Genomic DNA, 12,137 nt, shown 5'->3' with positions numbered 1-12,137 from the left:
AGAACGAGGTCAGAGGGACCGGCCGGGACATTATTGATCAGCAACACGATCAGGAAATCTTAAACACTCATTGTTGTTGTGATCGTTTCGGTTCGGGCTCCTTCTGGCTGAACGGCTGACCTTTGACCTCCAGCACCAGCAAGTGTTGGTTTTAGTTTGTTTTAGTTTGTTTTTAAAGATCTTAATTTAAATAAAAAGTGTGTTATGGGAAAACATTTTTTTTTTAAATAGATAGAATATATCACGAAAATAATTAAGTTAAAAATAATATGAAGCCATGAGAAAAGAAAAGCAGTGAATACGGGCGCTGCCGGTTTGACCTTTGACCTGCAGACAGACAGCAGCTGAGTCACTAACGTCCTCATTTTCTCCTCAATTAAAAAAAACATTTCAACCAAAAACACAAAGTTCTGATTTTTTTCTCAATAGAATAAATGTCCCTCTGACGTCACCGCGGAGAGCGAGCGCATGAATTCATTATGATGACGTTTAATTCTTACAGAAAACAACAAAAACAGACCCGGAAGAGAAGAGCAGTGGGACGAGTCACGTGACGTTTGATGCGGTCAAATTCATCTGTGAGGAAGAGGAGGAGGAAGAAGAGTCGCAGCTTCACTCTGCACAGGCTGACTTTAATAAATGTTTCTTTAATGCGCGCGCAAACATTTATGAAACACAATTAATACTATTACATTAAATTAAACACGCCAAATGTCCTTTAAACTGCAAAATACCCGGATGAGGAAAACAGACGGTCTGTGGCTGCAGAAATACGGGTTATATTATATATTTGTCTTTTTATTATTTATTTATTTATTTTAAACATAAATCTATGTGTTGGAGATTCAGTCTCGCGGGCACGTCAATGCAGTCTGCGCATGAGCAATAGCGCTCACGTTCAAATGGTTCTGTTCGTAACAGAAGATCTGCAGGTGTTCCGGTGGAAGCTCACCTGTAAACACGTTCACGGGCACAGAGATTATGAAATCTGATGAAATGTGATCTGAAAAACTAAATTAAAACTAAATCAAACTAATGCAAAAACAACTGAAAGAAGCAGAAGATAAAACAGAGATTCACTTTTATAGAATTAAATGAGAGCGACGGACCTGCATGTGCACGTGTTCAGGAATATACAGTTTAGATTGAATTAAAGTTAAATCAATATTAAAATAAAACTTAACCAATACAAATATTAATATTAATATTAGTATTAATTTGAAACCAGAAAAAAATGAACAAACTGAATTAAAAGAAGTCTATATGCAGAAATAATCCCGTTAAACAAACAGCAGCAGCGGACATGCCCCGCAGAGCCAGGACCAGGACCAGACCAGGACCAGGACCAGGACGAGGACCAGGTACCGGACCCAGACTTTAAACCAGGACCATCACCGATCTGAGCCTCTGGTTCAAACCAAACGAGGCTCTGCAGCAGCATTCAAGCTTCAGAAGAAAACTGGAGGGCCCAGAAGTGAAACAAACAATCACAACAACAACAACAAGTACAACAACACAAACCGCTGAAGGTCGGACTTCCGTTTGAGTGAAGACGGAACTGAGAGTTTAAAAATGAAATGTTTGGAGCAGAGCTTCAGTTCCATCTGCAGATAAAACACGCATATAACTCACGCACGCACGCACGCACGCACACACACACAACAAGATTTTCTGCAAGAAATCTCCAAGAATTTCAGAAACCTTTTCAATGAACTGTGATGTTCAATGTGATGATGGTCAGCGGGGTTTGGTGTACAGGACCCCGTACTGGACCCCGTACCGGACCCTCGCACCACCTCAGGGTTCCCTGTTCAAAAAGTAGAGAATATACCCCAAAATTCGTCGGGCTGCAGCGGCCTGAACGCACCACCGGACTCGGCGTTGGTTTGTAAAACTTTACCCCGTAAAACGGCTTCACGCGGCCGAGCTGCGGTGCGCGCGTGCACATGCGTGCGTGTGTGTGTGCGTGTGTGTGTGTAAACAACAACAACAAGCAAAACAACCAAAAACATAAACAGGAGGAGATTCGGGGTAGGAGTCGTGACCCGTTTTGGAATTTAAAACAAAAACAACATTTAAAAAGACGAACCCAGATGAAGAAAAGAGGCTTTTACAAGTAATATAAATTATAAGAAATATAGTTTTAAAAAGGGAAGAACATTTTAGGTGTGTTGTGTTTAAGTACCTGGAGATAAAATCAGTGACACCACGGACGGCGGGAGTAAAATAAAAAAGACAAACGGATTATTAGTTATGAACGTAACCTATTCTTTTATTTTTATTCTTTTTATCATTAAAACATTTTTTTTCTTTTTTCTTTTTTTTTTACTTTTGTAAGCGTCAAACACGGAATAAGAATAAGAATAAGACCACAATATATCACAACCATGAAAAAATTGTTTTTTTAGAGACGACAATTGAAAAGGACAATCATTCCATAGATCACGAGGCTTTTTCTTTTTTTACATTGTTCTTCCTCTTGGAACAGAAGGAACACCTCTCTTTTTTTTTTTTTACTAATTGTACAAAAAACGAACCAAAGAAAGAAAGGAACAGAGAGGTGAAGTGTGCGCGCGTCACGTGATAGTCAGAACTAAAAATGTACGTTCATGAATTGTTCTTAAAAAAATAAACAGAATGAATCTGTTAAATTAACGCTGTTTGTTTTGTAATCTAAAGAGGAGGAGGAGAAGGAGGAGGAGGAGGAGGGTTAAGGCGAGGTGCCTCCAGCGGCACCGACACACGTTCACCGAAAGGAATTACAAAAATTAATTTAAATAATTCAGATTTCTGGTAGTTAAAAAAAAAAGGAACAATCTCCCCCCCCCCCCCCCCAAATGCAATAAGAAAAAAAAATCTCGTTTAATAAATGGACATTTTCTGCAGCGAGTGAAAGCGGAAGTGCCATCCCTCTGTTCTCTCACCTCTCACCCTTTCGGGTCCTGAAGGCCTCATTCAGCCGAAGGACTAAAACAAACCGATTCTTTGGTCTATAAAAAAAGTTCATTGTATTTTTTTAAACTGGGAAATGAAGGAAAAGAGAAAAAAGCCTCGAGACTAAAAAAATACATTTCACTTCAATTGTTTTTAAGTTGAGTGAAATAATAATATTTCTCCTCTTCCTTCTGACCCGCATTAGACCTGATAATACTGAAGACATGCGGGCTAGTAGCATTGTTATTATTATTATTATCATTATTATTATTTTAACCGTTTTTTTAACCCAAAAATGTAATGAAACTATTTTAAATACACATTCTATAATAATAAAAAAGTAACGCCTCCTCCTCAACAACATGAACATCAGCCTCACATCATCCTCTGTGTGTGTGTGTGTGTGTGTGTGTGTGTGTGTGTGTGTGTGTGTGTGTGTGTGTGTGTGTGTGTGTGTGTGTGTGTGTGTGTGTGTCTGTGTGTGTGTGTGTGTGTGTGTGTGTGTGTGTGTGTGTTTTAGTATTTTGTGTCGTTGTGCTTTAGCTCAGGTCACATTGCACGTCGCTGACTGACATTATTATACAGAGACAACCCCAGAGAGAGAGACACTTATAGTCAGAGACATTATGTACACACAAAGAAAAACTGCAGGAGAAGATGGAGAGAAGAAGAAGAAGAAGAAGATCATCATAATAATATTAAAAAATACCTGGAAACTTCAGCGATGCTTTCTGCGAGTTTCTCTGCTTCTTTTTTTGTGTTGCAGTTTTAAGTCTCTTCTCTTCTTCTGTGGTCTATAGTTGGTAGTTTATAATAATAATTTTGTAATTTTTTGTTGTTGTTTTTTTTACAATGTAAATGTTCAGTGTAAAATGTTCCAACTTACAGGTCCAGTCATTTTACAGGGTTCACTCCTGGGGGGGAGGATGATGGGGGGGGGGGTTCGGGGTGTCAGTGTATAAGCGGGTTGGAGGTCGGACCCTGGTTCTGGTGGATAAAATAGTCAGACAAACCTCCGGAAAGTCCCGAGGAGAAGGCCGGCAGGGAGCCGGAGAGACTCGGCCGGAGGGAGTCGCACTGCAGCGAGGAGACGGGCGGAGCCTGCGGGGAGTTGGAGGCCGAGGCCCGGGCGGCTTGCAGCGACACGCTGGAGTGCGCGCTCATGGACGGGTGCGGCACGTGCGGGAAAAAGTAGCTGGTCTGCCCGGACAGCAGGTTGACGGAGCACGGGTTGAGGGAGTACGTGGCCCCGGAGCAAGGCACCGACAGGCCGCAGGGCACCGCCGAGGCCGCGAGGGCCGCCGCCGTCAGGTGGTGCGTCGCGTACGGTAGATCCCCGCTGACCAGCCGGTCCATGCTCAGCCCATTGGAGGACGGGAACGACGAGTGGCTGTTGCTCATGTTCTGCGTGAGCATGGTGCTGTACGACATGGGGTGGCCCGGGTAGCCCGGCGAGGTCCCGTTGTAGCCCAGGGCGCCGCCGGCCCGCGGGTGGTGCAGGGACAGGAACGGAGACATGGGCCAGTACAGGGAGCCCGCGCGGTCCATGAAGGTCAAGCCGGAGGTCAAGCGGGCGCCCCGCTTGAAGGCCAGCTTGGCCCGGGACGTAGTGGATCGCCGCCGCAGCTTCCCGGTGGTGCCGCCGATGAACACGTCGTCGCTGCTGGGGTCCAGCATCCAGTAGTTGCCCTTGCCCGGGTCGTCGTAGTGCCGCGGCACCTTCACGAAGCACTTGTTCAGGCTCAGGTTGTGGCGGATGGAGTTCTGCCAGCCCTGCTTGTTCTCCCGGTAGTACGGGAAGTTCTTCATGATGAACTCGTAGATGCCGTTGAGGGTGAGCCTCTTCTCGGGGCTCTGCCGGATGGCCATCATGATGAGCGCGTTGTAGCTGAACGGAGGCTTCTCGTACTTGCCGCTCTTCTTCTCTCCGTCCTTGCCGCCTCCGGCACCGGCGCCTCCACCTCCTCCGTCCCCGTCCTTGCCCTCCTTCTTCTCCTCCTCCTGCTGCTGCTCCTGCTTCTCCTTCTCGTCGGGGCAGCTCTCCTGGCTCGAGGAGTCGCTCTTGGGATCCGCCGCTTTCCCGTCGGGCTTCTGCTGCGCGGCGGCCGGGAGAGGAGGAGGAAGAGGAGGAGGAGGCGCCTTCTGTTCGGCGTCGTCCGCGCCGCCGCCGCCGGGCCGGTGGATGTGGTGGTGGTGGTGGTGCTGCTGCTGGTGGTGGTGGTGCTGCTGCTGGTTCTGGTTTTGGTTGTTGTTGTCGTTCTGCACGGCCTCCGGCACCAAACTGTTTATACTGAACGACGATTTGGGAATCATTTTCACCTCTTTGCGCTCTCCCATGTCCAACATCACCGGCACCGGCACCGAGCAGCAGCAGCGACGCACAGCTGGTCTCAATGTGTCCGCGTGCAGCCCGCGAGCCAGGACGGGGAGCGAGAGGGAAAGGGGGGATAGAACGAGAGGAAGAAAGTAAGTATAGCCCAACAAAACTATTTCATGTTCGCTTTGGGGAGAAAAGAGGAAACACACACGCACACACACACAACACACATGTACACACACATCGATAGTAGACAGATAGCTGCAATTAATTAGGAGCCGCAGCCACTAAGCGGGTAAAACACGTTGGTTGGACCTTTCCAGTCCTCAACCAACCAGAGGGACATTAGTATTAAATATTAAGGCTTTCTCTGCGCTCTCGGCCAATCAGGGCGCTCGGAGAAACGCACACACACACACACTTATGCACACACACGCACACGCCCAAGCAGAGCTGGGCCCGCTGCAAAAAGTGACGAACAAGAGGACTCGTTTTAAACTAAAATGTTTTCTGTCTTATTGAGTCTTTAAAAATAATAATGAATAAATTAAGTGATCAAAATAAATACGGAAATCTCTCGGATTTATTCGTTATTTTTCCTCCTGGAGTGAAACGTTTGTTTTGTTGCATTTATTTATGTTGAAATGTCACATTTTATCTTAAAAAGAAAAGAAAAGAAAAGCTAAAACACCTCATGTGTTCAATGAATTCAACGTTGTTAAATAGTATTATTATTTTGGTCATAATTCTGTGTTTTTTTCTGTAGGAAAGAAAAAAGAATAAAATCTGGAGCGCGTTGTCTCCAGTGAGCCGCCCGACACGCACGGAGACTTTTTGCAGCGTGGACCCCCCCCCCCCCCCCCAGCTAAACTAAACCCGTCACTGGAAACACACACGCCGTGATGAGTATTCAGCCAAATCCCCGCCGCTCCTCATATTTACTCTCCTCCGATTCTAATATTTTCCCCTTCGCGGTGTTCGAAACTGTTTACATGCAACGCGCGGGGGAAATAAACAAGAGAGAGAGAAAGAGCGAGAGAGAGAGAGGAGGGCACGCGGACACGGGCGGGACACGCGGAGGTAATCCCTGTGTCAGGCGGCTCATAGGGGCTCGCTGCCGGCTGCGGGCCGCGGGCTCGGTCCTCCAGTCCGCGTGTAAAAGACGCGCGTAAATACGCACCGCGGAGAGGCGGAACGCGGCGGCTCGTGTTCGGGAAGGTTCGACGGGGAGCTTTTCACTCTGAGTGACTGAAGGAGAGAAGCAGAGAGAAGGAGGGAAGGAGAAAAGGAGGGAAGGAGGCCGCGCAAGGAGACTTTAAAAAGGGACATTTTGTCGTTTTATTGCTGATGTTTATGAAAACATGACAAATTATTTATCACATTGGAGGAAGATTGAGTTCATATTTACAGCCGGATTTATTTCACTTTTTTAGGGGAAATATTTTGACATACATCTTTAAATCTGATGGTACTATAAACACTGTGTCTATACTAGTACTACTGTAGTAGTATATAGTTCTACCACCACCACGGTAATCTCTCGTGTACTTCTACACTGATACACACCGAGGTCACACACTCCGCTTTATGCTCATTTATATTCACACGTTTATTCTAAAGGCTGAATCCGGATGATTTGTGACACAATCATTCTTCACTTGTTTATTTATTTTCTGCCGTGAAACTAGATTAGTTTTAGAAGTTTACACACACACAAATATTTAATATTTAACCAAATACATGAATAAAATATGAATGATTTAAAGGCATCACGAACTGGATTATTAATAATAATACTATCATAGTACTAATAGTGCTGCTGAGAGTACTACATCACTATTGTACTACAGTACATCATAAACCTGTACTGTTATTTAGGAGTCATGTGTCAATGACCTATCAGAATACTACAATAATAATAATAATAATTGCTAGTATAATAATGGTATTTTAACACGTGACTGTAAATAAATAAAACCCTGAAAATGTCTCAGATATTTTATTATAATGACGGATGTTTAATATTAACACGTTTTAAATTCAGCTTCTATACTACACCTATACTACTACTGAATACTACTGACTATATAACCATGGTACAGTTCCTTCTGGTGACACAATGTGTAGTATAAGTACACTATTGTTAATGTTTACTACTATAATTGCTGCAGTGAATCAAACTTTTAATGAACATATATAAATATACATATAAACATGAATATTATCAGAAAGTTTAAAAAAAAACATAACTCGGCCAGTCCACCTTAAAAGCTTTAACGTGAGACTGCGAGTCACCTTTTTAAGGTGGATTGAACTCTTAATGTGTAAATACAAACACACTATGGACATATATTATATATGTATATATGTTTATCTCTGGATCTGAAGGACTTCCGGTCGGGGTGTGTGTGTGTGTGCCCCCCCCCCCCCCCCGGAGGAGGCGCCGGTGCACGCGCCGGGACACCGACGCCTCACGGAAACGTTTGTTTCCCGCCAGCAGCTGCGGCTCATAAATAATAGTCAACATTAAATATGTATAATAATGAGCCTAAGGGGGCGTGGCCACCCACCGAACACAACAACATGGAACCGAGTGGCTTTATTTCAGTTTAAAGGTTTTATGAAGTAGAAAATATAAATTATTAAAATATCAACTGTGTTTTTCAAGTAGTTTCTTTATGATTCTTTAAGGTTTTATTTATTTATTAATTCTCCATTTTTAGACTAAAAGTCGAGTCATGTAAATATGTCATCGTGGTGTTTTAAGGGGAAATGTGAGTTTACTGCCGTTTTGAACACTGAATAATATTTAAATGAAGTCATCTTTATAGTCTGACCACCAAAATAAAGGCATATAATACAAATAATTCACCTGGAGAACTCAAAGCACGAGCTGCTGGACTGTTGAGGTTTATTAGTTAAACTGTCAACTTAAAGTTTAGTTATAAACACAAGAAGAAGAAAAAATGAATGAATAAATAATAATAAAAAACAAGTATTCCTTCCGTGTGGTGAATGTTCGTGCATTTTTTTGGCCACGCTTTTATTTTGATAGGGTAATTTTAACTTGCTGTTTGTTTGTCAGCTTCTCTGTTGTTCACTGATCTAAACAAACTGATTGTTTGTTTGTTGTTAGTTTTACTCACAGGAGCCGAAGATGTGACCTCAACCGGAACTGCTAGTGTGCACGCGCGTGTATGTGCGTGCGTGTGGACTCTGCAGCATCTTAACACTGAGGAAGAAGAGGAGGAGGAAGAGGAGGTGCGCAGCGGTCCAGCCGCCTGAAATAAACAGGTGTTTTTCAATGCGTGTTTCACCTGCAGCTACGTCATGAATCTGACACTGTTTCCGGTTTGAACCTTAAAACAAGAAGAAGAAGAAGAAGAAGAAGAAGACAGAAACAATTGGGTTCTAGGGGCTCTCGGGGTTCTAGGGTTCTGCAGGGGGTGTTTGAGGGTCCTCAAGGCGGTCTAAGGGGTTCATTCAGGAGTTCCATAGTCGGGTTCCAGCAGCTGTTTACGGGTTCCTTAGGTTCTCAAGGAGCTAGGTTCCACTGGAACGTGATTGGTTCCTCTGGGTTCCGGGGTTTTGAGGGTACTCTAAGGGTGCTGTGGGTAATTAAGGGGGTTCCTTTTGTGTCTTTAGTGGTTCCAGCAGTGCTTCTTAGTTTTAAGGTGTTCTTGGTGATCCACTAGGTTTGTAAAATGTTCCTACAGGGTCCAGGGGGCCTTTGAGTTGTGGAAGGAGTTCTGTGAAAGGGGGTTCAGGGGGTTCAGGGTTCCTTTAAAGGGATCCTATAATGGTTCCTCAGAAGTTCATTTGGGTTCTGAAGAGTTTTAAGAACACTGTGTGGCCTCTTGAAGGAGTCTGAGGTGTCTCAGAGGTTTTGTGGTTCTTGAGGAGTTCCTTAGGTGGTGTGTGTGTGTGTGTGTGTGTGTGTGGGGGGGGGGGGGGTAAAAACGGGTTCTAAGGGGGCCCAGCAGTGTTTTGGTTGGTTTTCAAGAAAAGGTCTTCCGGGGGTCTCAAGGGTTCATGAGGATTTGTTGTTATTTCAAGAAGGTTCCAGGAGTTCTGCAGGGCTTTGGTGGGTCGTTAAGGGGATTATTTGGGGTTCCAGTAGCCTTGAAAGGTTTTGGGGGATTCTTAAGGGGATCTACTGGTTCTTGAGGGAACCCTTGAGGTGTTTTAGGGTTCCAGGAGCCTCGAATGGTTTTCAGGGGTTCTTTAAGGGGATCTACTGGTTCCTGAGGGAACCCTTGAGGTGTTGTGGGGTTCTCATGGGGCAACAGGGACTAAAGGACTCTTTCAGATGAACTGCATGTGGACTTCGGGAACAGAACCTCGTTGAGTCGAGTCCAGGAACCGGAACCGCCCTCCTCCTTTGAGCTGTGACCTTTGACCCCCGTTCTGTCTGAAGAGCTTCTGGGAGAACCGAGTCATGAAGACCGCCTCACTTTTATTTTTATTGTCATTATTTATTATTTATATGACATTATTGTTGTTGGTATTATTACATTATTATTATTATCACTATTATTGTAGTTATTGTTTAATATTATTATTGTTATAAAATGTGTGTAATGTTGTTGTTGTTGATACCGTTTGTTTATTATTATTATGATACTATTGTTGTCTATATTGTTCATCTTTAAGGCTGAAGGGAAGTAGTGGAGGGAGCAGCAGAGGACAGGGGGCGCCCCCCAGCGGCGGATACAGGAACTACGTCATCACAAATATAATATCTGATCGATTTATTTAAACTTTTGATCTTCGATCGTTTCCTGAACTTATCATCTCAGTTTTCGTTTGTTTTTGATCCGGAAGGACAAAAAACATTCAAATTAGACTGAACAATTATTTTTATAAACTTCAGTTATTCGATAAACATTCAACTCAGAGATGTATTTAAAAGTGTATGCAGAAAATGTCCTAATGTCAGTAAATATTGAATCAAATACAAGTTTGTAAATAAAAACCTGTTTAAAACAGATTGTTCACCTTTTCTCCTTTAAATTAAAATCATTATATTAACCTCATATTTCACTTCTCTGTTATCTCCTGATAATAATCAGATTATTTCTGTGTTGTTTCTTCGTGAAAAACAAACGGATTTAAATATGACATTAAATTAGTTTTAACCTAAAAGGATCAGAGTAAAAAAATGTAAAAAATAACGTGTTAAATAATGTGTTCAAAGAGATCAATAATAATCACGTTATAGTCACCGTTATATGTGTCCTCCATCTATGACCCCATCCTCCACACGTCGAGAACTGCTTATTTAAAAACATTCACATTTAAATATATCGACAATAAAAATAATAATGTAAACAGAGTATTTTATTTCCTGGTCTAAATGTGTTTTGTTCTTCATTTGGCTGCATAAATATACAAAACTTCTTATTTTTAAATGGTTCAATTTGCAAAATATAGTTTTTTCTTTTAAGAACCAAAACAAAATAACATCGACTGTCTCCGTGACATCGATTTATTTTATGCAACCAAATAAATAAATGACGAAATGTCTGCAAAAAAACATGTTTTTCAAATAAAAACGAGACTTTATAAATATATATTTTTCCAGTGAAGCATGGAAACATGAAGCTGGTTAAACTGGCTGAACTGGTTTTCTCTCCTCTGTAACGAGCCGGTCTGGTCGAGCTCCCGCTGCGCGCTGCTCGGTGCGCGTGAGCTGAATGTCAGAGGAGGAATCAGACGGAGGCCTTGAGGGACAAAAAGGTGCCCAACACACACCGAGACCCGCCGGACACACTCGGTGTGTTTATCAAGCAGTAAGTCAGAGACGATGCGGAATTAAAGCTTAAAAGATCCTTAAGTTTCACCTTTTAATTCCCCTTAAATGTTCAGTCAATGACGTCACCAGTGGGAGTTCATTTAAGACTTTGTGATATCATTATAATTTGTACTGTTTTGTCTTATTTCACTATAGGGTTTATTATACTTTATTATTTTTAAACTAAACTAACTAACTATTATATTTAGTATTACTTTACAAGGTACATTTGATTTTTTCTTCTTCTCATTTATCGAATATATAAGTGATTTTAACAAAATAAGTGTATGCTTTGAAATTAAAATAAAATACATATTATTGGAATAATAAAAATATATATTATATTACAGTAATGTAATACTTTACATGACATACAGAATAATTAGGGTATTGTGACTATTTTATATTATTAAATGTGTTAAAATTACGTATTTTGCACCAAACGTCGATGTTGAAGTTGTGAAATTGATTTTTTAAATGTTTAAACTCAAATCGACAAAACACCTGCAGCTGAGAAACAACAACGAACTGAAGCGAGAAAAAAACCTCCTCGGATGATGAAAGATAGAGTGAGAGAAAAAGAGGAGGAGGAAGAGGAAGCTTCCTGCGGGCCTGCAGCAGACAAACAGAAGCGCCTCGTCAGCGTGTCGCGCGCCGCGCGCCGCGGGCTTAATGGATCAGTCAATGCGCCGCGAGGCAGATGAACTGTGAGGCGGCCGATCAGCGGCTGGAGGCCGGGGACCGAGAGCCCAGAGCGGCCATTACTGCGACCACAGCGACACGGTGCGGTGGCGGGAGGAACTACACATACTCTCAGCAGGACGTACAGCACGACTACTAGGACTACTACTACAAGTACTACCCGGTTAAATACTGTGTTAGAGTACAAGTATTACTACCCGGTTAAATACTATGTTAGAGTGCAAGTACTACTACTACTACTACTACTACATGGTTAAATACTATGTTAGAGTATAAGTACCTCGAAAACACATCTACACCCTATGTTAGAGTACAAGTACCTTTAATACACATCTAAATATTATGTTAGAGTATAAGTACTACTACTACAGGGCTAAATACTATGTTAGA

The 12,137-nt window shown here is 42.6% G+C and overlaps 1 protein-coding gene across 1 annotated transcript; it reads right to left on the bottom strand.

The window, feature by feature from the left end:
• Nucleotides 1–3,885: 3,885 nt before the first annotated feature.
• foxg1a (forkhead box G1a) lies at nucleotides 3,886–5,280 on the bottom strand. Its single transcript, XM_056426343.1, has one exon. It carries the CDS (start codon nucleotides 5,278–5,280, stop codon nucleotides 3,886–3,888), a length of 1,395 nt encoding a protein of 464 aa, XP_056282318.1.
• Nucleotides 5,281–12,137: the final 6,857 nt, after the last annotated feature.

Source organism: Pseudoliparis swirei, chromosome 11, assembly GCF_029220125.1.
Source record: "Pseudoliparis swirei isolate HS2019 ecotype Mariana Trench chromosome 11, NWPU_hadal_v1, whole genome shotgun sequence".
In the NCBI taxonomy this organism is placed as follows: domain Eukaryota; kingdom Metazoa; phylum Chordata; class Actinopteri; order Perciformes; family Liparidae; genus Pseudoliparis; species Pseudoliparis swirei.
This window is presented reverse-complemented; position numbering and strand designations above follow the sequence as displayed.

Bases quoted from the DNA above. Each gene is read 5' to 3' on its own strand.
- foxg1a (XM_056426343.1), bottom strand. From the start codon at position 5,280: ATGTTGGACATGGGAGAGCGCAAAGAGGTGAAAATGATTCCCAAATCG.